The sequence below is a fragment of the Diorhabda sublineata genome, chromosome 6 (assembly GCF_026230105.1).
Source record: "Diorhabda sublineata isolate icDioSubl1.1 chromosome 6, icDioSubl1.1, whole genome shotgun sequence".
Taxonomy (NCBI): Eukaryota; Metazoa; Arthropoda; class Insecta; order Coleoptera; family Chrysomelidae; genus Diorhabda; species Diorhabda sublineata.
In genome coordinates, this window is record NC_079479.1 from 30,017,152 (window position 1) to 30,044,613 (window position 27,462).

The window sequence follows — 27,462 nt, forward strand, 5'->3', positions numbered from 1 at the left end:
TCCAAACAGTTCAGGCCGATTGAATTGGCAAGTCCGAGGCGTGATGGAATTTCATTTTAAAGAAGCTAGAGTAGAAAAATAGAATATGGAAAAAAATATAATGACAAGAAGAGATCAACCAAGTGCGTCAACGAGAGAAATCAAAACAATACGTATTTGAAAAACTAAGAAATGTCCTTGTACAAGTAGCCTCTATACTATATGTTAAAAATACAAACTTATATGGAATATGTCACGTAAGTTTGCAATAGTAGCCTTTGATTAATATACAGCATTCAGAGTTGACCTTGGACTTGGACAGCTTAGAACGGAGAGAAAGGTCGCCGAACTGGTTCTGTTTTACCAATACTATCACGGCAAGTGCTCTTACGAATTGTTAATTATAATCCCACCCATAGCAATATTTGCACAACCTACTCGACAGGTAGACTTAGGTTAAGAACACCGAATCAGCTATCAAGACACGTCTTTTCCAACACTACAGCCTACAGAAGTTTAAGATCAATGTCCACTATTACTTCTGTACCTACTTACTTTTCACATAAAAAAAATACATTAAATCCTTATAGAATTATTTGTACGCTTTCAGGTATATCTGATTTTTCGTATTTTCTGTTTAAACTAAAAAATATCAAGAGTACTTTACGTTCAAGAGCGAATTCGAAATTATGAATAGGTATAATGTTCATTATAACATAGCATAGAAATATGAAAATGTAATGATCCCTTAAGAATGAAGATTGAAGAAGACAGTTTTATCTGAACGATCAATATTATTTTTATTCCTGGTTCATACCAATTTGATCCATTACTTTTGTAGCACTTTCTATATAATGGTATAATTTATTAGTTATGTAATAAAAAATGCAGAATCCATCTTCATCAAATGGATCCGTACGCCAATGTGATCATGTATCATGTTTCCACCTCTGGGACTAACAAAAGAGTATCGAGATCGATATCCCTTCATGTTTTTAAACATGTACTACATTAGTGAAGATGGATGAGAGCTCTTTTTGTTTCAGACGTGCGATTTCCAATTGCAATTTTTTTCTAACTCCAGGGTTTCTAGTAAAAAAGAAGATGTAACGCATTCCACTAATTGCAGCATAAAATTCTAACGACTGAATTAATTGTTCTAATTGTTGTTTATCTTTATACATAGTATGTCGAGGAAAAGCATACAACCTCGAATTATTGTAGTATTCATTAGATTTTGAGAAAATTCTTAAACAAGATTTATGTTCTAAACGATACAAAAATGTCATCTTTTAAACATCTTCCTACCAAATCAAATAGAGAAAATATAAGAATGGCAATTCATTTGAATATTCGATCATAATAATTGTCGACGACTTTTTTCGATACCAACAACTTTTTTGACATCGTCTTTTCAATAACTAAACTTGATTGGATCAAACTAGAATACCCGACATCCATTTGTTATAATCTGGACATTCGACGAATGTTTTGCTTCCAAAGTTGGTATTGGAATGTTGGCCATAAAAACAAAATTGAAAGCAACACTTGTGGTACAACTACACACACTTCTTGCTTGTACTCTTGCGCGGGAATGCTACATATTTTGTATGAAAAACCATAGTTGCCAATTTATTATTTTTTTATTTATATCTGTTGTATGCTATTCATTAATTTTCTACAACATTTCTATTTCTTTAGATAAGTTTAGGTAAAGTTCCAGCTATCATGGAAATAATTTATGAAACTAGTGAAAAACTTTTTCAATCAAAACTTTGTTCTTGTTAATCGCCATCTACCATGACGTTTCAATTGCATTTATATTCCCTTCATCGTCTACTGTTGAAGATGTCAAAGAGTAGGAGAAAGAATACCCTGTGTGTTACCACAGTCTCATACATCAAAAAATTTAACAGTGTCTTTCCCCATTACTATAAAAATAACATCATTTGCAAAATTTCAACTATATTATATTTCCCAACTAACGTGAAAAAATTTTTCTCGCTGTAAAAATAGATCCATGGTCTTCTAAATCTTTGCAGGGCAATACTGCTGAAATGCAAGCACCCATAATACCATGCGGGAGCTTAGGTCATAAAATACTCGATGAAAAATTTTTTGTATCGACTTCATTATTTATGTTGAGTATATTTTTAGCATGGACAAAAAAATCCATTGAAACAATGCTACTCAATTTATGATAAGCTCGCAAATAATATGCCAAACACCAAAAACTTATGGAAAAACTTTAAGACAATGAAATATGTCACCGTTTATATCAAAATATTCCTATAGTGAATAAATGATTTTTTAATCTTGGTGAGGTAAAATAAGAAATAAATACATGACACAAGAATGAATTTTTTATTTATTAATAATTCAAACAAATTATAACTTCATTCATGGAATACAACACAGAAATATTTACAATGAGCTTTGAAAATATTGTGTTATTAAATAATGTCTAACTATTAAATCGAGGTTTATCTGGTACTACTAAATCAATACTCGTATAGTTGTTAACTTCGATAATTGCTGCTATATTTTCATCTATAGGGATTCCAGGCTCATGTTCATCTCATATCATATTTCTTTTTGAATATTTTGCAGCTGCTGTTTTGTCTCGGAGATTTTAATCATTTTAAGACGAAGTTTTCTCGAGTTACAGTGGACTTATCAATACCTATAACAACAAAAGTATGTAATACACGCGTCTTAAGATTTTTCCTGTAGTATTGATCTTGTAGTGATATTGAAAGTTATTTATACTTTTTCCTTATTAGTAATTGCATGAATCCTGCAAAGATAAAGAAGAATGAAATTCTCTTGAAAGGTAAAATGTTTTTTTACACTTATTCATCTCTCAAATTCTCTATACTATAATAATAAATTGGCCTGCTACTTCAGTTAATCAGAAAAATCGAGCTATGATTTTTTCCTCATTCCATATAAGAAAATGATTTTCACTGATTCTGGAATTCCGTGGAGCTTTGGAAACACTTTTATCAGCTCTATAAAATATTTTTTTTATGTTATATAAACAAAGTTTTTCAAGAAAAAGAAATTTGAATAAGCTTAGTGTGTTTATATATGTTGAACTGATATAAGAACTGTCCAACAAAGAACGGAATTTAGCCTCATCTCAAGACTTAGGATGGAAAAATGTTCTCAGTGCGCAATAATAAATTGGTCTGTTCCTCAAGCTCTTCATCGATGAATTCCAGCTCTTGGATATCTCCTCTATGTATATTTTAATCACTTTTATTATTTGTTCTTATTAGTAACATACAAATACAAAATGCTGGAGCAAAAATTTAAGCATATATGTAAATTTCCATAAGAAACTAGTTTTATATAATTACTTTATGTATTAACTTCTTTCATTTTAAACATTTCGTTACTTATAGAAATAATAGTAATCATTAGTAATAGGTTAATACAATTTGTTACTATCTCGCGAATTCATCGCCGATCTGGCGGCCACAGAGTGAGGTAATTTAGAGCCCACCCCGCTACCCTCGTTTCCAGATCTATATGTAAAACTGTGATTGCAATTTATGTTAGTTCATAGATAATATCAATTACTAAAAATCAGTTGAATAATTAATATATTAATCAATAGGGGAATATAGAAGCTCAAATAAATAACATCGATTCAAACAAAAATACATCTCGAAATATTAGTTTCTTCTTATAAGTATGATATAAAAGGATGGTCGAAACGTAATATAATTATGGAAATTATTGTTTGAATATGATATCTCCACAGTTAATTGAAAATAACCCCATTCATGCCACAACACAATATACGTAACGTAGCTTCAAAAGGCTCTTGGTATAAGTGAAAATAAAACAACAAAAGTGCTTTAATTCCTTCGTGTATTGAATATTTATACCGCAGGGATAAAAGATCCCTACGTACTGTGAACATCCCTCATAATTTCCCCGTCGTTAGAGGAAACGGAGTTTCATGAATTTCTGTTGCAAACCTAATCAACGACACGAAAAGTTTTTTCGTTTATTCAATTAACGAGGCTGAAAATATTTTATTTTTCCAGAAGAAATGTAACAAGTAAACATCAACGTGGTGTGTTAGTTATAGAATTTCACAATTAACACATTCGAACTGAACAATTCAATACGTTGAAATCTATGTGAATGTGACATTGATAAAAAGAAAACGTTGAAGTTTATTATTGCAAATCGATCCAATTAGTTGTGTGCTAATCAGCTGTAAAATTACATTCAATACACGCATGCACAAATTTCTATCTTTTTTTCATCGTCTGGGGGATAGAGTTTTCCCAAGATTTCATTGGGCAACCTCGTTTTCTTTTTCCCACTTCTCTAGCTTACCAACACCCTTTTGCCCGTCTATTGTTGTCCATCTAACAAAACTTCCAGATTATTGTCTTTCCATTGTATTAATCACAGCTTCTATATTGAAGTCGTTTGTTATTTTTTCCTTTCTTATTCCATCCTTTCCGGTGACACCTTTGACTCTGTATTTGCTTTGAATGAGTTTGTAAGTACCCATCTTTCACTAACATGTAAATGGTCAAAACGTTTATACATATTTTTGTTGGTGTCTTTTCATATTTCTTTCCTTTTTGATATATATTTTATGTAGAATACAGTGCTTTCTGTCGTTGACTATTTCTTTCGCGTAATTTTTGTCGAATCATGGAGATGGTCCCAAAAGTACCTTGCTTGACCTAGAGATAGCGGTAGCTGCTTGGAAAATACCACTGTATTAGAAAGTATACCATCTATACAGTATACGTTGCTTAGTATTACTTTGGCAACCATCAATAGTGAACTGGTCATCGTTATATGAAACTAGATTCTACTCTGTGTGAGTCGGCTCCTCAGTTATCAACAGTCAAACATTAGGTAGCAGCGAGGTCGTACGACCTGCGAAGACCAGCATCGCAGTTTGCGACTAAACGACTGACTCCAGAAATGTTGAAGAAAATCTGGATGATCATCAAATGAAACTGTGCGAGCTATAAGACGTAGTAGGCATGTCAAAAAATGCAGTACATCGCATATTGTCTGGAAATTTGGACATTTCTCTATAGTTTCCTGGTATTGTTCTCTCTTGTATTCTTTCAATAATAGGTTTTTCTTGTTATTTCTCACTCTAGAAATGCAATTTTAATATCTTACATTTCTACTTTTTGTTTAAGTTCTGCATTTTCTTGTTTTATTTCCTAGAATCATCAATCACTTTTTCCAGTCGCATCCTAATCATTTCTATATTTACTAGCGTAAAAAACGTATGCCACCTCAACGGTTCAGAGAATTCGCTTTTATCCAATTTTTCACACAATCGGACAACGCCACAAACATTGAATCAAAGTTAATCCGGTTATTATTGTTAGTTTTATTTATCCTCTCCGCTAACCAGATTTTCTGACCTATGTTTACTCACTCAAAATTATTATTTTGTGATGGAAAACTCTGGGTTTTTCATTATTTATTATTTCAAGAAATCAAAATACATATTCATCTTTTTATCACTTGGATACCACGTTTCCACTCCATGGGAATCATCGTGTGCAGAAAAACTGCCAGTGTTGACTCACATCAGAAACTCCTTCGAATCTTTATAAATAGTAGTGAAATAAATTCACGAAATCCCATCAGCGATTATTTCTTTTTCTGTTGTAATTAATATTATCTGAGCCTTAAAATTGAACGTTATTGATCTCCGATTTGCCAATATATTAAAATTCCTATCAATAAAAGTTATGCCGTGTTACCCGATAATCGTTAATGTTCTCTCTGGAGACTACAGAGAAAACTTTACAATTTGACGAGAATTACGTCACGTTCAACGATTGGTTTCGTAATGCGAATTAAATGATTTGGCAAGAAATCCACGTCTTCCAGAAGTAAAAGAAATCTACAAGTAATTTCCTAACGTGAAAATTGGAAAAATAGTTGAGGAATCAAATATTTCGGCGCAGTTAATATTACATAACCTAAAAATCGATACAGTTCTGAAGAATTTAAAATTGAAGTCATATTTCGTACCTTAATATCTAGTATAAAACGTGATGCAAAACAGAAAGAACCGTTTAAAACAGAACCCGAGGCGATATTGATTTTGTCAGATATGTTGAAATATATACCCGCATTTTTAAATTCATGAAAAACGATGAACAGCAATTAGGATCTATAACTTTTGTATCCTGTAATATAAAACTTCTTTTCATTGTTTTTCTTCAATCAACATTAAGATTTGTCATATTTATCGGTATCCATCTTCTTATCCTGACGAAATACATCATACACGTAAAAGTAAGAAGTGATCGGTATCGGTAATAATTCTCAAAAATTGCCGGAGGTGCCGGGGCAATGTTTGTGAATAATAGTTGTGTTCCATCAGTATGTTCTGATCGTATACAAAATTTGTTGCTCTATACATAACTTGAGTATAATCTAACACGAACACGTACAAAACATTTGCTGCCTTTGATACAAGTAGGAAAAAGGGAAAAGCATCGTTTTCGTTTTTATGGGTTATATTGACATAAATTATAAATCGGTTGAATTTAATGGGTGGTACATCTCATTTATCACTTGAAAATACGAATTAATGATATTATTTTCTCACACATTTGATTCAGTTCAATATCCTACCAACAGACATCGCAACCAAATACCAAAAGGACTTATACTGTTCGTGGATCATATGGACTCAAAAATAACAAAACGTGTAACAAAAAGATTCGCGATTTTCGAAGCCTCTTTGGTTTCAAAACATTGGAATTGAGTTTTTTCTTAATGAAGTTTTTTCTTAATGGAGCTTTTGAAAATGATTGTCGAATTAAATTCATTTACGAGGGATAAGTTGGATTATCTGCACATCATTGCAACTTTCACTTCAATCGTAAATGCTTTTCTACGAAGTTAACATCGTTAAAATCGATAAAACTGAACAACAAAGTCTCAAATGCGTATTTTGTTACAAAAGTTCTTCGCGAGCAGCTACGTCTAGGTGACATAGTGAATTTAATGAAAACCTTTATCGTCTGTTGATGAGGTACGAGTTGCTAGATATTTTTTCAAAAGCATTGGAAGATTGAGACGTATGATCAAAGAAGAGCCATGTACGATTCGAGTTGTTGTAAGTAGACTGTATTGATTAATGAAAACTCATACAATCTTTCTAATTACAGTTTATAAGTATTGAAAAGGACCACCATATCTCTCCGAACCAGAAAATGTAAGATTAATATGGTTATAAAAACAGTATAATAATAATATTTGAATAAGTAATATTATCAGAATCACTGATACTAATACTCGACGGTTTGGCAACGCTGCGTATCTCGAGACGTACCAGCAAATATATGTAATAATTATGAAAAGCCCCTGATTGACTAACCAGAACTCAATTTCACTACACTACACTAACTATTAACCACAACTAAGTAATGAATAAATGGAGATATCTAATAATGAACAAAATATTGATCGTCGGTCCGAAATCGTAATTATCTCAAATTTGAACAAGTATTTGAGGCAAATCTTTATGTGGAATCCGCAATAGTACTTTCAATTTCACATGATGACTTTGATATGAAGAAAATTGTTACTCCTTGGATGCCAAATGCACATGTTATTGTAGAAATCTAATGCTATTCCTACTGACTAGGAAAGTCGTATATAGATTCGTCAGCAAAGTCGAAAAACTAAATTTGCGTTAAGTTATGTGAGTAGTTTTCTGTTGATGTTCAAGATTTGTCGAAGCAATCGAGTCTGAAAATCAAATAAAGCAAACTTTTAAACCACATAAAGGTCACCTGAAATTCTTGAGTCCGCGGGTTAACGTGTTAATGAAACGTTAACGTCCACCATATTCACCTGATTTGGGTATATGTGAGCTCTGGCTGTTCTTTAAACTGAAGAAACATCTATAAGATTACTTTTAACGACGGGCGATGAGAGAGATGGAAAAATTGATCAATTTTTTAAGAGCATTCTAAAAGATAACTTACTTTAAGCTTTTGAGTTGTGTAAATTGCACAAAAGTGATTACTTTGAACAGGGATAAAATATTTTTTTCAAAAAAATTTTTGTTTTCATTGTATTCTAAAATATATAATGCCAAGTAGCTCAATACTCTTTATAGATATAGGTACTGCCACTTTTTATAAATATAGATAAAGTTGATGGGTGTTTGAGTATTTGATACCTCTAAAAATGTATTAATTCCGACACTGAACATACTTTATTCGTAGTGAATAGAAGATAGGTCATATTGTTAAGTTTGTTTACTCACTTAATTTGTTTATACTTTTATTCTAAGTACACTAAACAATTTACTATTCACTATATTATACTCTGAAACTTATGACTAAACACTTATCTAATTCTTCACATATGAATTGATTTGAACACATCGTTCACTTGCTTATCTCGATGTGTTGAAGATGATATCAGATTATTTACTGATAACTACTATTTATACAAAACAGCTTTCTCGATAATTCGGTTCTAGAATATAAACAAACAAAAAACCTTTTCTAGTAATTGGTCCTATGAAAACGATTATAACATACTATAAATAAGTTATTAAAAAAATGGACCTAATAGAACAGGGCCAGCTTCATGATCTACGTCAATAGATGAGTTGATAACAATATTGACATATTAAGATTGTTGTTCATACTTTTTGGAGCTGTGGAGAATTGTCCAAGCTCAACACATAATAAGCGTGTTATACACCTAGTGGTATAATAAACCATTAATTACTCTCACTTACCCATAAACACAGCAATTATCAACAAGACTTGTGAAGCCATGATATTCTTGAACAAAGATGCAGTAATTTTTGCTTGCATTTCAGGAAATTTGAGCTACAGAAACTTTTCGAGTTTTTAAGTCACTGCATCATACACGTTTACTGAATCACTAAACCCCTAGTGAAGAATCCACCAGTCTCCGAACGAAAGTTATTTATTCACAAATTTTCTTTACGGAGGTGTTACAATTTTCCTGAAGATTTTCTGCAAAGAAAAAATTATGTTATCAAATATTCTTCCATAAATATTTACTCAAATACATTATTGGATAAAGCAAGCACCACTTATACTACTTAATAATTTATATACACGTCATATATAGGTAAACCGTGTCCCTCTAGAAGCTTCAAACCGTTCGGTTAAAAAAATCAAATAATCAGATAGTATTATTCAACATACTCAATGGAACACCACAGAAAATGTCAGTTGCTTACAAGAAATACAGTTACCTGATATGCTTGGAGTATATGTGCAATATTGACAGATTTCTAATCGAGTACGAGCGAGAGTATTCCAGTTGATTATCAATTTTTTATTTTTCAAACCGCTCAGCCTTCTTAACATCTAATTTTGTTACCGTACTTAGTGATTCGCCTTCTTTGGCAATTTAAATTATTTGCCTAACAGTAACAGTAACAGTACAATGTATTTGGCGACGAACAATTTGAATTCCACTTATCATCTACAAGGTTAAGACGTCTGATCATTTTCATGATGGACATTTAGCAAAGCTGTAACTCATGCAAAGATCAAAATGAAGGCTCCACGGCTTCCCTCGAAACTTCGGTACGCACTCATTCAAGTTTATTCTCCGCTCCATATGTCTTTAACGAGCACGCCATCGATTTTATTTTTATATAAATCAAGTTTTGAACTCAATAGAATCTTTTTTCAACCAAATAAACGGCGAATTAGTACAATCACTACACCATATTCACAATTTGCATCGCATATTGGCATCCTATAGATAACACGAAACGGAAGAGCATAGAGTGAACTAAGAATTAGTCAATTTTAAGACAAGTATACTGATGAGTACTTGCATCTTGCACAGTGGTAAACCTATGTGTTTATTGTAGAGTGAAAAAATTCCAAAGGATATAATATAAAGGAGCATTACTCCAGCAAGCAGTTTTCTCAATTTTCTCAGTATTTCTAAATATGAAAATTCTAGACAGTCCTGTTGAAGTTATTTTGAGAATTAGCTAGAAAATAGCTAAAGCAAACAATTCATTTTCTGAATGATAATTTGTTAAAGAGTTGTAGTAGATGTTGCAGGACTTTTGTATCCAGAAACGAAGACCGAATCTGGTTAAGTATAAAAAAACTGATAGATTAACTGTATTTTAAGAATTGTCAAGTGTTTTGGATATCTGTGGAGCTTCCTGCGATATAGCCCAGTTAGTTATTGATGAGAAACATGTAGTTATAGAGGAATTAGTGTCTTTACGTCCGGTACCAAAAGCCAAGTGCTGAGTACTTTTGAACAGTATGGCTTCCAGTGGTGTATGTTAGCTTTAGTATACTAGGTCGGCTCACGGAAAGATTAACAGAGTGTCGAGATGTGACAGCTTTACATTTATCTGAACCATTATACAATTGGTAGCTTTAGAAATAAGTGCATCATTTGTACCTTTTTTTACAACTAAAATTGATTATACCACTCTAGGATTGTTTACTTATAAGATTCATCAGAGAGGAATTATATGCATTACTTTGAGTTTTTATCTGTTAAATACAAAGCTATTTTCTGTATTTCTGTGCTGTGCTGCTTATTTACTTTCACACATTTTTTCATCAACATTCTCGTATTTCTCAAACAACAAATACAAACCATACACCCTTTTTGGAACACACTCCGCGTTACCTAATTCAAATCATCGCAAATAAAAATGTATCATTTATACTTCGAACACCCACACTCACACAAACAGACGTACACACTACCTTTAATCAGTCTGTCTCTCGCAATCCATTTGCCATGATTAATATCCCGTTATCCAGGTATTCACAGTTCCATATGTATGTACGCAGCATATTTCCCAATTTATCCCTTTGGATGTAACAATGACTCAAATCTGAAATGTCACGCTAATGGCTGGTTTGCACAAAGAGAGAATTCTGCAAATGGATGTGCTGCAGATCCGTTCAACTATGACCCTGTTCTCTACTTTGCTTTAAAAATCTAGAATATATGATCTGATAGGTAATCTGAAATTTCATTTGAATGTATTCACATTTATCGTCTAAATTCAATTCACAGCACCTTGCCAAAATACAAACTGAAAACTTATTATTTGGAAAATATTATTTTTACAGTATGAATTGAATACTCTCCTCTAATATTACATCGGAGTGGGTTAATGTAGATCATAACTCATCCATTTAATTATACACTTTATCTACGACTATAATAATAAATGAAAGGTACAAGCTCTTAGAAGGAACTTGATTCACTCATTTTGATTTGTGCCTATAAGAATGGTATGAAAAATTCACTTGTAATTACCTATTAAAATAGAGGAAACTAACACGTCAATTAACATCGCTCTCTTCAATAACAATAATTTCCTTTCAACCAAACTGCTTATAGAAATATTAAGAACCACCTCGATATTCGTTTCGTGAATAATTCTCTTTTTCGATTTGTCACAACGAATTATTTATTATTGCAATTGTTGTTTATTTAAGGACGCTATCAATTGCTCAAAAGCAGTTGGATAATTAATATATAGATAGGAATAAAATAAACATACTACACTATTCACATACGAGCATACAAGATATTAATGAATCAATCAATTTCGAGTTTATACAGTTTCTTCTCTCCGTAACTCCCATCCTTTCATAAATTTTCATTCAAAAAAACGAATCCATTCCTTAAAATAATTTTTTTTCAAAAATATTTATATTTTGAATTCATTTGATCACTACATAAGTTGTGTCCATCATCTTGATTTTAAGTCTTTTTATATAGAAAACTATTTGGAAATAAAAGATATACTTTTATAATCGAAAAATTCTAGTTGAGAATAAGTTTCTGTTCACCTTTTGTTCATCTAACTAAATGTTCACACTCTTATTAAGGATCGCTGACGATCCAACAAAATCATGAATTCGTACAACTATCCTTGCCAGAATCACCAGGATAGCACGTAACAGAATTTCCAAAAGTTTTAAATGGAAGGAGGTAAATTATTCAGAAACGATCACTTTTTGAAATCGCCGTCATTCGTTAGTTTTCATAATCAACCGCCACACAGTTAATTATGTTGCTGTTTATTTAAGTTTTCGACTGACAGGATCCAGCTAAAGCTACTTTGCCTATGCAGAAACTTAATACAGACTTTTTCGGAAAAGCTAAATTTCATTTAACTAAATCGTTTCAGACCAACCAATAATTTTCGTTTTCAATCGTCCTCGTCTGATATTTCTCCTACAAGTGAAGCTTTGAGGTCATGAAACAGGGAAAATTCACTGGGGATCAGATCTGGTGAATACGATGGGCAATGTGAGAAGGTGCGTTGTCATTATTAAGAAGCTCTTTATAATCCTTCAAATACGGTCACTTCACAATTACCCTTTTATACGATGTCAAACAGACACTAAACATTTGAAATGACTATGATTTCAATAGGAATCTCTTGAATTGACAAGTTCTGAAATATTCATATTGAGATTGGAATGTTAAACCACCTGTTCAGTACCGATCAGTACCGACATATTTTGTACATAAATATTCATGTGATTTGACGAGTTGATACAAATCAGTGGGCATAATTGATAGGAGTGGACGTCTGAGATTATCGCTTTTGTCAAGTTTTTTTAAGACTCCAGCTTATCGATTCCACCGCGAGAGTTGCTTACGATTCTTTTATTTAGTTCAATGCATTCTCATCAATCGTTTAAAATCAAGTTCTTCTTCCACTAACTACGAATGGTATTGTGAATAATTTTTTACACTTAAATCTACAAATCTCATAATACAAAACACTTCGAGTAAAGTGTAATTTTATTTAAAGAATCCATAAAAGAGAAGTCGCTAAAGTAGTATTGGCAATTTTGGGAGTGGGTGTCAAAAATATTGTGACGAACGAATTATTTGTAAGCATGAGATATTATATTTAATAGAGCTTGCTTCAAGAATAATTGGACAAATAATACTAATTGAGTTGCATTCTTTTAATAAATTCCATATATAATCGTAATGCGCTATGCAATGATTTTTTTTTTAAATAAAAACACACAGATCGTATGGTCAATTTTATTCAATACTTTTTCTGACTTTGTCCCGTAAATAACATCTGAATAGCGGTTATGCATATTGAATATTTCACGATAAAAATATGTGAACCTTTTCCGTGAACATTCACCCTCATAACACCAGCTTCACTAACTTCTAACTATTCAACGACTCTACCGAATGGAAAACTGCAAATTTGACCGTTATATACAGCCAGGGGCGCCCTAAAAAAAGTAAAGTTTTGAATTTAACATAAACATTCATGAAGAGATGAAAATTCATAGTAAAAAGTGTATTTTATCGTATGAAGTAATTTTTTTCTCCAAACATCTTTATCTATGACATCAGCATCGAGGCTCCTTAGAAGTAGTTTCCATTTGATTCAACTACATATTCCTAGCGGTGTTTTCACTTCCTGAAGCAATCCTGGAGAGCAGATTTCACAATCCGTTCTAAAAAATTTAACTGTCTCAAGCGCTAAAAATAATGAGGCGTTTGCTGTTTACCGTCATCTTATTTTACTTCATTAACAATATTTATTCATTGAACATACTTATAGATTTTGAGGGAAGAATTGTATGAGATTGGATTACCAGAGAAACTTAGGGCATTGAAGCGGAGATACATTGCAGCTGAATATTAAAAATAAATCTACTATGAGATAAATCGACAAGATTGTCGAATATAGAGCAAATTACAATCCTCGCTAGATGAGGAAAGGCAATAATTAACGCACAGAAAAAGTGAATGTGAATGGGATTTTTTGAAATCAAGTTACAAGATCAATTCTCTTTGACGAAGTTCTCAGTGGATCACTGTATTTGGAATTGGCGAAATTAGATGATATGAGTACCTTTGTTCTGAAGATAAATATTAGGTTCAACAAGATGCTGTACCTAGCCATTTCATAAGATTGAACAATTGAATTTACACCGAGATTCTTTGGTTTGAATTCTTCTATTTGAGAAGCCAAAAGCTAGCTGCAGCAATATACAATATTATTTTTAGCGTTTAGAATATAGTCAACATTTTCTCATCTTTTTTTTTTCATCGTAATATGACGTAAAAATATATTTGGCAATCATGTAAAACTTTGCAAGCAGAACAAAACAAGAAGAATATGAAGTGAAACAAATAAAAGAAGAAAAAACGAGGTGTGCTTATTCGAACTGATGAAAATAATCAATACATACAGGAAGATAGAAAAGTAGAATACGAAGCATAATAAAAGACAGAAACGATTGAAGAACTTTGAATGACAAAATGACATTATATCACCAGAGATAATAAATCTAAGTAAATACCTACTGAGAATAACTGCTAGTCTGCTGACAGGTTGCTTCATTTGTCTATGGTTTTTTGAACTTTTATTCTTTATTACCATTAAATGGCTATCTACTATTAACTCTCATGAGCAGCATTATTGTTAGGTTACCGAAGTTTGCGAATCTCATACTTTTTAGCAGTTCAGCATGATTTTTAGTGTATTAGTCTTAAATTTTAGTGCAAAATCCATTAGAGGGAGCGAATCGTTGATAACTGTTCAATAACAACAATTCAACAATTAAACATCTAGAATCTATTATATAACTAAATATATATATATATATATATATATAAATTAACGCAATAAATTGAGATAAGAACGAAGAGTTCTTATTTTAAAACTGAAATTTCTACCGAAAATTACTCGTGACGTTCGGAAACTGTGATATAAATCTCAGTTAAGATTAGGATTCGCATTCATCAACTGGGTGATCCACCTAAATATAAAAGTCCTAATAACGTACATTTGATATTTAAGAAATATTTTCAATAATGTAACGTTGAGAATAACATGTATTCCACCGACGCGATGCGAAGCCAACGAATACATTCATTATAATATAAGCAGCTTCATTGGTCATTGTTACATGAATGACGTAATCGATCTTCGATTGGAAATTGAACGAAGTGAATGTTACTATTAATCAGTAAGTGTATAAAGGAGAAATCATCAGACCACTAGGAGTCGAGATATCTTGGTTTAAAGTTGTAAGTTAGATTGTCTGGGTAGCCAAATATTAAAAATCAAAAATTTGTGGAACTGCCATTGAAGTAATGGGTATTATGGGGTCCTGAAGCAGTTTGTATTGAATTTTTCTTTGTGTATATATGACGTGCCGAATTTCCCCTTCATTCTTTTGTCTGAACCAGGAGACATGCTTTACAGGGTCGCTACCATGTTAAATTTCTTTCTGTATAATGACTCATGGTTACTAAATATGCACTGCCAGCGTTATTTACTGACGCTGTTTCAGCGCTTCTCTTTTTACATATTTGAAAATTAGCGTAGTTTGAATTTTCGTAGTATATCCCGAATGTTTTTCTCTGAAAACATTATGGTTATTCGATATTAATTCTATTCATATTTTGCTCTAGCTATACACTCTTATTTGCAATATCTATATGCAAATATTTCAAGTTAAACACAAAAAACTGTCTTCCACCATAATCGCTTCCTCATTAGAAAGTTCTTCTTTGTAAACTACTCATAACTCGTTACTAGTACTCAAGATTCTTACTGATTACCCTATTTATTTTATACGGACCGAAGCGCATTTTCGACTGTCTAATAACAACTCAATTAAATTTGTTTACAACAGAATTCCGTACTCCGAATAGATCACAACGAACTTTGCGCTCCATGCAATCAGCATCAACTTTAAAGTTCTAAGGACATCTTGTTTGACTACCTCATTTACTCTATTATATATAAAATCCGCTAGCTCAACTTGTTTGCCTAACTTTAAGTCGTTAATTGACAACCTAAATAATTTACACGGTAATAAAATTATATCAATAGTGGCGTGCATACGTTGAAGCACTTTTCTGACGAAACGACCTATTGTATACGAGGGTTGTTAATTAAATTTTAAGATGGTGGTACAACCATGTAAGACGGATGGACGAGAACAGAGTTCCGAGAATAGTCCTAGAAAACAACCCGCTCGGCTCAAGGCCTTCCGGGAGATCACCTAAAAGGTAGAAAAATAGTTGGCAATCCACCTCTCACGAAAAGATGCAGAGGCAGCTTCAGTATCTACCATTGAATACTAAACCCCGCAACAAGTTTGATCGATGCTTTGAATAAGAAATAAAAACGATTATCATGAAGAAGTGAATTACATCACTTTTGAAAATTGGTAGAATCATGATCTAACAAGATATTGTTATAACATGCCGATCTACAAAAACCTTTGATTTATAATCTGGAGTGGCCACCCTGATAACCAAATTCGAATCTCATCGAACATATGTGGGATTTAATGCAGAGGATAATTAGAGTGTATGAAGTATGGAATCTATTCATAGTTCGACAAATGACATTGAAAACTGTCTCCAACTAATGACTAATTTGCAAAATAAATTTGAAAAATTTGGTACTGTTCTTCGATAAATGACCTTCAATCGCACCTGGTTCAGTTTTTTACTGATAAGGAACAGAAATTTTATGAGCGTGGAATCATGAAGCTGAAAGAAAGATGGCAAAAGGTCATTGAGCAAAATGTGGTTGTGACATCCCATGTAGCTCATTAGAAGTTTTTTGTTGAAATCAGAACGTGAAGTTGATAAATTGAAGGAAAAACGTTTTCTGAAATTGAATTATTAGTTTAATAAGGTCTCATAATTATTAATTATGATATTACATACGAAACAAGAGGCTTTAAAATGAACGTGAGCAATAATATAGTTGTTATCATGCTTGAACTGGGTGAAACGTAACTCTAGATTCAATGAGAAGGAAATTCCAATTAGAGTTTTCTCCGAGATTTTCATTAAATCGTCAATTCTTATTATTATAGTATTTCTTATTTGATGAATTAATTAATTTAAGTATAATGGTGTTCATTGAAATTTGTACACTCCCAAATATTGAATGGTCAATTATTCCAGGAATAGAGAAAAATCTATTGGGGGTAAACAAGACTTTTTTATTTATTTTTTTTTTTCAAATAGACGTTAGGAAAATTAGTAGTAACTGGTAAAACAAAAAGCATCTAGTTCTTCCCAACACGTTTTGTACAATTTCGACATTTTTAAACGCAAATAGTCTCCTGAATTAGGATATGTAGACATTTCAAAGAGCATGCATAATTTAGAAAAGATTCAAATTCAAGTACATCATCTATTAACCAAAAAAATTAAGCTCGAAAAAGCTTCCAACAGCATAGAGCACTGGGCAGTGGGAAACTTGTCGCACAATGAAGATATGACTATAGGTACAGCGATTTGATAAAAAATATTTATGGAAAAGCGAACACAAGATTTTCAATTCAAATATATGAAGGTATGAAGAAACAAATTTATGATAAGAGAAATGTTTAATATCAAACTGACAATAAAAGAAACTAAACCTGTAATACAATAAATCAAGGGATGTCTTTAGACACATGGTAGAGTTGAAATGGAAATTTTTAATATTCTGAAAACCATCAACCTACAAAAATAGGAAGAACACAAATATGAGAGCGGATGTTTTGAAAAAGGACGCAGTACCAAAATGGACCCAGCTCTTCTTATAGAAAAAAGCATAGTTACAATAAAATTGTTTACAAATAGACGTATGAGGCTAGTTATATAAATAATGACATATTTCGAGGCTTTTTCCGTCTAGCATACACTATAAAATTATCATTCAAGCCTAAGCATTCTAGATTTATTCATAGAAAACCATTGAGTCTTCCAATCATTTCTAATTTGTAAAAAAAAACAGTTTTTTCAGGATTAACACAACTTCTTATCATAAAAATCGTTATTCCATCCTGTCGTTATTATTGAAAGATATTTCAAACAGATATAAAAAAACAATCAATACACTTATATTCAATTCTTTGACAAAAATAACAATGAAATTGAAGTACAGGAAAATATTTCCCCAAAAATCGTTATGAACCGACTACTTCATCCCTGATCTTCTACGAACTAATTACATTCCATATAAAACGGATATTTATGTTCTTTTTGTAAGAAAGGTACTTACTCATATACCTATATTGTTACTTTTATTATTAAAAACATATTTTCCGTATTTCCAACCTATTCCCTCTGTCGTACTAATCAGTGACTGTTTCAAAGTGACAAACATCTCCATGTATTTGTGTCGCATTGTAAATGTAAACCGCTAACAAACCACACCGAACCTCTACCCGCGTTTCTATGCAAACTTCTACCAAGACCTCCAATTTCCCTTTATGCCGTTCCCGAAACTTCCCAATACGACACAGCAAATTCTATTAAATCCCATCTCATTCTGCGTTGTATATATGTCTGTGTGTTTTTGCCAGTGTGTCTGTATATTTGTGCACACTGCACCACTGAGTTTATTCTCTCTAAGTGGATAATATGCAAAATCGTTTGCTTTAGCTCCTAAGTTAACTTCGCATTAACTGCCTGCTTCTGATCCCTACTTCCTCGCCGCTTTCTATTAAGGCATTTATCCAGTTTCACAACGTCGCATGTCGGGCATTCTTCAATTTTAATAGGGCTCATTTATGCGTAAATAAATGAAGTTATATATATATTATTTCAATTTTATATTCATTATTTGAATCAAGATTACCAATGTATTTCTATTCTTCTTGGTAAAGAATTCGTTAAGACAACTTTTAGACGGCATCTGAGAATATAAATACGTATTCGTATAAATCTCAATTGAATAACGTCCATTTTATAGTAGACGTATCGAGCAACTGAGTGAATAGAGAGTGTGGATAGTTAGCACTCTCTCCGTCTTCGCTGGAAAAGACTCAAGAGCTTCTAGGAGGCATGACTTCTTTAAACAGAATTTGTTATATTTTCAGTAGATTTGATTTTATGGTAAATTTTATGGCACATTTTTGATAAGTTTTCTTTCATTTTCTTCTGTACTGTACTGCTTTTTATATTAAAATGAATTTAATACGTAAATAAAAAAGAAACTGAACCTACTACTCGATTTTTAGACACGTGAATTCAATTAGGTAAGCGTACCTACTGTCGGTCTAAATAGCTCTCAAATTTTGAAACAAACTCTTATTAGATGTTTTAACATATTGCCAATAGCATGTCGGATAATTAAAATTATTTTGAAAGTCAATTTGCCAATCACGCGTATCTAATGGAATCCATTAGCAAATTTACGCATTCTAATTAAAACGTGATAGTGCTTATGTCGAACTCCTGTTATAACGGAATTTTCGGTAATTTCCCCATTTTTCAGTTCATCCATTTATATATAATCTTGCTAATTTTGTACAACGTCTGACCATTAGGTGACGAAACTGATTCTTTATTCAACGCTTGTGGTAACCCTGCCTATTTTTTCCAATTCCACACAATGAATTATTCTCTCTTCGGTGTATGTTGTGTACTCGTACCTTAGTAGTGTTCGTCACAAAAAGAGAGAAGGGAAGTTTCCAGCGTCGCTATCCAATGTAGGGCGAATAAAAGTCCCTTCTCATGAGGCATTCTACAGCGCTTCACAGCGGCTCTACCAAGAAGCATAGCTCGTTCCTTTGCGGCATTTCTGAGTGGCTCCTCCGTGTAGCGGACACAACTACTATTCACTTACAAACTCACACTGAATTCGGCGACGCTTACTAGAAACGGTATACTTTGCTAAGTGGTACTGCTGATTCGCGCCTTGTAAAGGAGTTTCGATGCTAGAAACGTTCTTGTCTGCCTCTAGCAGTGCGAAAATACTGCTTGACGCTCCATGTGAAAGAGTCCATATAAAAGCATATTCCTCTACCAGCAGCGCCACTTTGGAGCGTCCTAAGCGACTGAAATATACGGTAAAGTATTAAAATTGTTTGGTGAAGATTCTATGAGCCGTGAGTGAGGGTTTTGTTGGTATAAAATGATCAATGTGAGCCGTGAAAGCGTGGAAGACGAAGCATAATTAGGGAGACTGACCGAGGTGGGCACTGACACTAAACTACTGAACATCAACTACGAAAACGTCAGGTATATTTCAACCCAAGATTCAACGAATTCTTTCAGAGAGTCAAAACGCAAAATACTCGCTTGGAACTGGTAGAAAATGATCCTACGTTGATAGTAGCAAACCCAGAAGGGAAACGTGGCTATCACTCGCATAAGCAAGTCAAAAGTGAAAACGATGCTGATCGTATTATTTGTCAGCTGCGGGATGATACACAAAGAGTTCGTTCCATCAGAACAGACCGTGAATCAAGTATTCCATAACAGCACGTTGAGCATCCAAAAGATTCCATTGTTATCACAATCATCTTATTTATCGGATTTATCGCCCTGCAGCCCTGTTCTCGTCTCCAAAATGAAATACGATCTAGAAACGGGTATTTTTATTCGATTAACAACATCAAAACAACTGTGATGAGGATACTGTTCAGTCAAAAATTCCCAGAATTGGAAAAAACTTGGAGAAATATCTGTAGTTGCTGTATTAGTGCTGGAGGGATTTACTTTAAATCGGATCATGTTGTCACCAAATCGTTTTGTGACAGTTTCTACAGAATCAATCTCATTAGTCAATTGTCAGACCACGTAGCTTATTTGTGAAGCTTGATTGCGGAATTTGTTCAACAAACATTAGCTCTAACGAGATGACTTGATTAATTCCACCATATACTCATTAACTATCACTAGATGTAGGTTTCACAAAACTTTAATATCTCATGGTTTACCGTACAGAAACAATCATTCAATGTTCTATGAATTCAAAATGATTCACATATTTTATAATTATTTCCAGTGTACTAAATTTTTATTATGAATAGGAATACGTATCTGTCCACAACCACTCAAGAAAGCATGTCAAGAAAGAATAATAGGACGACTTGAATTTTTGAAAATTGGATGACAGGAAGGATTTCTGAATAAGACAGCATTCATCATCGCAGTTTTTGACTCTGCTTTGGAAACAAATTATTTCTATTATTTCCAGAGTTTTGAATTATCATTGAGCCAATTACATCATTCTATTTTCACTTTCACTCATCACAGATATAGATTTGTATTATTAATGATACGAGGATTGCTACTTGAATTGTTTAGACACACTTGAAACATTTTCGTATGATTTTCTATTACTTTCGACGTGGACTGAACCAACAGCAGTATGCTGATCAACTCGCTTCGACTTTTGGTAATAAACTATCTCGAGCTATTGAATCGGAATGCTACAAGATGATATTCCTGAATGTCGTCCAAAATCAGATGTTGTACATAAGGGGTATATTGCAAGTTCCTCACGTGACATACCGTGAAATAGAGGCATAATTGGGCATTAATTTCACTCGCATACATTCAATATTGCATGAACATTTGGCTATTCGCTTTGGTTACCGTATAATTTGACAGCTGCTGAATAAAATTCTGAATGCTACAACAGAATTTGTTTCCCAGAAGTCTTCGAAAGAATCAGGGAAACCAATCGCTGAAAATAAATCATCTCAAATAAAAACAGTCAAAACATTTAATTGATGGGTCATCCACCGTACACTCCTTGTTCAGCACCAAATGATTTCTTCTTATTCCCGCAGATTAAAAATAAATTACGATGTAAACGTTTTTTTCCACCTGAAGAAACGGTTGATGCGTTCAAATAATATGTTTTGGACGTACGTCATTCGTAATAGGAAAAAGCTTCGACAATTGGTTGAAATGCATATAAAAGTATTAATCTTCATGAAGAATATTGTGGAAAACAATAAAGCTGTATTCAATTATAAGTATTTGCTTTTATTTGTCTATCTCAAAACTTAAGAAACACCCTCCTATTGTATTAAGTTACCAATAAGGGTCGTATGTCTTTTCGTGTCATTCTTTCTACGTATTTCTTTCTGAACTAATAATAGCTTTCCTCTATTGGAGTTTCAATTTTTCTTCTTTTTCTACAACATTCTTCTCCTATTTCTGTCGTGGTCGCTCTATCCTGTACTCTCCGTCCATCCTGGCTTTATGGATTTTTTCGTAATTCTATTTTCATGGCTAATCACATTAACTGTCTTTCTCCAAATAGTTTGTGCAGGGGATTATTTTTTGACTAGTTGACTCCTAATTCAGTATATCCTTGTAATTCCTTTAATTTCTCCTTTAATGGCAATTATTTTGTTTAGTCAGTTCCAAGATCGCTTTCGTATTTTATTGATAGTCTGTTTTTTTACATTCCTCTCTTTTTAATCTCGCGGTATATCACATGACGATCTTGCAATACCAGTTTATGCATCAATGTTTTCTGGCACCATAGCCGATTTCGGTCGACCTTCACAAAATTTATCCTGTAATGAAGTGCGACCAGGATTGTATTCAAAAAAACAGCAAAACACGGTGACGCAACCTGTTCTAGAAGAGTGTACTTCTGTTTTATCATCCCGATATCGAAAATCTTGAACATCCATTTGGAAAATTGCATTAGAATATTCTGTAATGTAGGATCCGTCTAAGATAGTCTTTCCGATTAATCCACTTTCATGTTGAATGAAAAATTTGTAAATACTAGAGTGATACTAATAATTGATGGAAGCGGAAACATAAGATTTAGATAAGTATTCAAATTGTTAAAAAATTAAATAGTTCTCACCATAAGAAAATATATAGGTTGTTATTTTAATGATATTTGGTTTAAGTTTACACACAAAAATAGATCTGGGATAGATCGCAATACAATAACCAGTCACGTCTTCCGATTTATTACCTTTTATTCATTTCATTATTCATTTTATCTGCCGAACTCGAAAAAACATTTTAAACAAAAGAAAATCGGCATAAACTGATACTATATACATTGTTTATATCTTATACAGAAAGATATGGATATTAGGTTTTAGTTTTATCCAACTCATTTTCGTAAATTTAACAGAAAAAGTAGTAAGTTACGTTTCTTTATGAACACATGTTTTTATATGTGGTACACAGTTATTTTCCTGCTTGCAGAATAATTCAAACTCCATGTGTTCACTATAGTTATACCGCAATATAAAAACAATCAACCACCCTTCTTCTGAATTCAATAGATCATTCTGTTAGAATTCCTTTTAAGTAATTTTTCATTCAGACAGCAATTTCCCGGATAGAATTAGGTTAATACGTCTCTGTTGGCGAAGATCTAATTTATGTACAAATTAGATTTCATCTATTAAGCTACTGAATCGGAAATGCATCGACCTTATCAGTATGACTACTACTTTATATTCGAATTTTAAAACCGAGAGCCAGTGCCAAAATTTGAAATGAAGTGCATTCAAGAGAAGAATGCAGGATATTTCCTCGTAATTCAGTTATGCTCTATAAAATGATTTATTACTTAAGTTCTTCACTTCATAGACTTACCTATATTTAATTAACTTAATGTATGTTCTCAATTCATGGAAATTATTTTGGACGTTTTGATCAAACGATAAGAATATTATCAAAGATTAACAACTCGACTAACGACGTGAATACATAGATCCAACTAAAATATAAATATTGAAAATCAATCGGTTTCAGCCGCAATTTTTCTGTCTTTTAATGTCACAATTCAACGTTCAAGGTTTGTTACAAAGAATTATAAATTCTGCTCATACTTCTTCTTTTCCTTTTATAAGCAGTTTCTAAAATTTTTTTTTATAAAACAGACTCCGTTACGAGGATTTTTCTATTTTTTCCATCTATTTCGACAATTGAAGACAAAAATCTCATTTTGGAATTAATGTTTTGATATTTATCTGTTAATTGGTCTACTAATTCATACATTAAAACTGCTTAGCGTTCTATATATTGGTGCTAATATTTTTTTGCATTCAATCTTGAGACTTTCAGCTCTGATCGTTCTTTTGATAGATTGAGATTACGTATCAACTCTAAGTAGGAAACCGGTAAATTCAGTCAACAGTTTTGCTAGTTTTCATCAAACTTCCTCATCTTCATCTCTATGCGTATTTACATCTGTTAGGCTATCAGTATGAAGTATAACATCTTAGGATCAAAGTTATTCAGAGCCTTCAAGACTTCTTATTGTCGTTTGAAATTCCCAAATGCTACCAGAGCTCTATATTTATTTTACTGATTGTTTCGTCATTTTTTAATAATATAGAATGAGTGATGAAGGTTTGATTCTTTTAAGAAGAATTAGATGTAGTGATGGTAATTTCGGAGGAAGTCTGTTGAAATAGTACGAAGAAGATCTCTGATAATGAGTTTATTGACATGACATTCATGACAGTGATTCTGATATTGAAAGGAAAAGGTAGAAGATGATATTGAAAGGCTACCCAAAGCAGTAGCAGAAAGCAATAACTACTTGTATGATAAGAATAGGTTTGAATGAAATAAAAACTTCTTCTGTGTCTAAAACCTTACAACATAATATAGTACTGAAGCACCTCAGGTTAAGACAAAAGGAATCCACAACTCAGAGATCATTACAATAGAAATGAATCAAAATGATTGTAAGCTAGAGTTATAATTTCTCATTTCACTTAAAAATTACTTTGACTGATGTAAAACTTAACAATAAAGTTTTTGAAGTCTCTTCTGGTTCGCCAAGTAATGGAAGTGAAACGTTACCACTGGAACAGTACATTCTAATGCATCGCAATAGTGAAAATAGCTGCCTGCAGCGTAGCTTATCTTTCTGAATGAACTCGTATCTGAAGAGGAGTTTCAGCTGCTCTCAAACCACTTTGTCTCTATGCTTGCTATTGTCTTCTCGTCTCTACGTGAACCGAGGATTCTTTATTTCGTGAAACTTTTGCTGCACGGGACTTTTGCTTCTGAGGCATTTTTGAAGAACAGAGTAAGAAGGATTGCATCTTACAATCTCTCTCTCTCTTTCCTCATTTGCACCATAACTTCGTCATTACGCACTCTATCCTGCCAGCTGATTCGGAGCATACGCCTATATGTCTACATTTCGACATCTTCGGGCTTTTTAAGAGTTGTATCCGTCAGTGCCATACTTCCACACCATACAAAAGAATAGAAAACACCTAACATCTCAATACCCTAACGCGAAGCTGTAAACTTAGATCGTGACTACACAAGATGTTTTTTAGTCTAATGAATGCTGCTCTAACTTTCTCAATGCGACATTTTATTTCTGTTGAGTGGTCCCATTTGTCATTAATAGTTGTTGCCAAATAGTTAATCTTTTCGGCTCGTTTTAATGGTTCATTATCAACAACAAACTCACCATCGTTTACTGGATTTTTGCTGATGATCATGTACTTAGTCTTTTTGGTATTAATTTTCGTTCCATGCTCCTGACATTTCTCAACCATTTGATCTAACAACGTTTGTAAACCTTCCATTGAGTCAGCTACGAGGACAGCGTCATCGGCGTACCGGAAGTTGTTTATGGTAACCCCATTTATTTTTATACCTTCTTCAACATCTTCACCGTAGGCCTCTCGGAATATATGTTTCGAGTATAAATTGAAAAGTAGTGGTGACAGTATACAGCCCTCTCTGGCTCCTCTTCCAATGCTGATATTTGGAGTTAATTTGTCTTTGAGTCGTAATTTAATTTTTGATTCCAGTAAAAATTCGCTATAAAGTTGATATCCTTGCTTTCAATTCCAGTTGCCCGTAGAATATTTATCAGTTTATGATGACGAACCTTGTCGAATGCCTTCTCATTGACACCTAACCTCGAACCTTTTTTTTGAAAGTATTCTATTTTATTTCTAATACCTCCAAGAATATGTGTGGGGTGAAAACGTAACAAAATTAGATTCACATTTATAATATTAGTAAAGATAGGCACTTGAAATTTAAATATCTGAGACAACGATAAAAGTTTTTTCGAAGGGCTCTGTAAACTTAAGCTTTACAAACAAATTTGAAACAGAAACTAAATGTGAAAATTACCAGAAATGCTTCAAAACTATACTGAGGTTCGAAAGATTTTCAATATAATTAAAAGTAAAAAACTAGTTTGAGATATCGATTGAAGACGATATTGTTGACATTCGCGCTAATACCGCCTCAAGTCTCAGCTCATATTAAAAATAACGAATTGTGTTCGACATTATTGTTAAGCTTCTAACGAGCTCTTAGAGCACTCAAAGTATTATATTTCTCATTGATTGGGTAAAAAGCAAGCTCTTGGTTGCATTTCACGCCAAAATTAAATTTGCCAGTCACGAGTCACGGATCCTGGAAATTTTAAACTTTAAATGGGTTCATAAATTATCATCCGAAATCCGGAAACGGGTTTGGTAGCTTCCAGAAAATGATCTTTATCTATAAATGCGCCTTCCACGACTTAAAAATATTTCACCAACTTTTTTTATAGAGTCGTATTCGACACAAAACTATAGTTTTTTATCTATAGTTTATGGTGACAGGACACTTGAAAATGAAATTATGTGATTGGGAGAAAATTTTTATTTTAGACCGTATCCTCTGCGTCTACCACTATATACTTGCTAAAATGGCGAAATGGCATCGAAAATAGCGGCTGGAGTATTTTTTCCTATACTCTTAGATAGACATGTGAAGGCAAAAATGATGATGAAGACACTTTACGTGGGATGGCTGTTGAGCTTGAAAATGTCTGCGGTGTGTTCATATTTTTTCCAATAAATTGACAATTGACATCGATATTTTTTGTTCTGCGAAAATGGGTATTGTTAAAAAATATATATCGATATATTTTTTTCATTTGCCATCCCTAAATTATTTTTAATATATAAATACGATTATTTGGTTGTTGGTACGATATAGTAGATGAAACAAGAGCTGTGTTTTGTATAAATTTGTAAATTATAAATGTATTTGTCTTTTTTTATCACGTTTCACGCAGTCCTGTTCTGTTCTCTACAATCGGAAAATAAATTATCAACTTTGTTTCCTATCTACAGATACTATCCTTAGATTACATGATGTATGTTTTCCAATGCATAAAATTTTGCTGGGTTTATTAGGCCAATAGGGTACTCTAAGAGACAATTCGGAAATTTTGCGGTCATCGTTGTATCTAAACTAAATAAGATAAGGCCAATATAGAAAAATATTACTTGGTAGGGTTATTAAAGTTAAATTATTGTAACGTTTTTCATATTTAATTATAGTCTTTCTATTATTAAATACTATACAATACACTTAACTTGAAATAATTTACTTATAAATATCATTTGAATAATTTCTGCGATTACTTTTACTAATTCGTAAACTAATTTCAAACTAACTTACTGCGTTTACTCAAATCATTTATATACCTAAATAAAATTTTACGAAGTTCTAGAACAAGAAGAAGCAAAAGAAATAAATAAGTATACTTTCCTAGAAATTATTTGAAAGAAATACTTTAAATAAACCACCTTCTACAATAAAAAGTTCATCGGAGGCGCGTCTTCCATTTATAAAAAACAGATGAAAGGCGCCGCGCCAATTCTCCGAATTTTAAAACTCCATTGTAGACTAAGGCCCAAGGAC

The 27,462-nt window shown here is 32.6% G+C and overlaps 1 protein-coding gene across 1 annotated transcript in view; it reads right to left on the reverse strand.

The window, feature by feature from the left end:
- LOC130445382 (uncharacterized) overlaps positions 1-27,462 on the reverse strand; it is a 206,677-nt gene that overhangs the window by 138,135 nt on the left and 41,080 nt on the right. The window contains exon 2 of the mRNA XM_056780973.1: positions 8,756-8,999. Coding sequence (XP_056636951.1) covers positions 8,756-8,834 — 79 coding nt within the window. The 5' untranslated portion in view covers positions 8,835-8,999. The remainder of the gene's footprint in view (positions 1-8,755; positions 9,000-27,462) is intronic.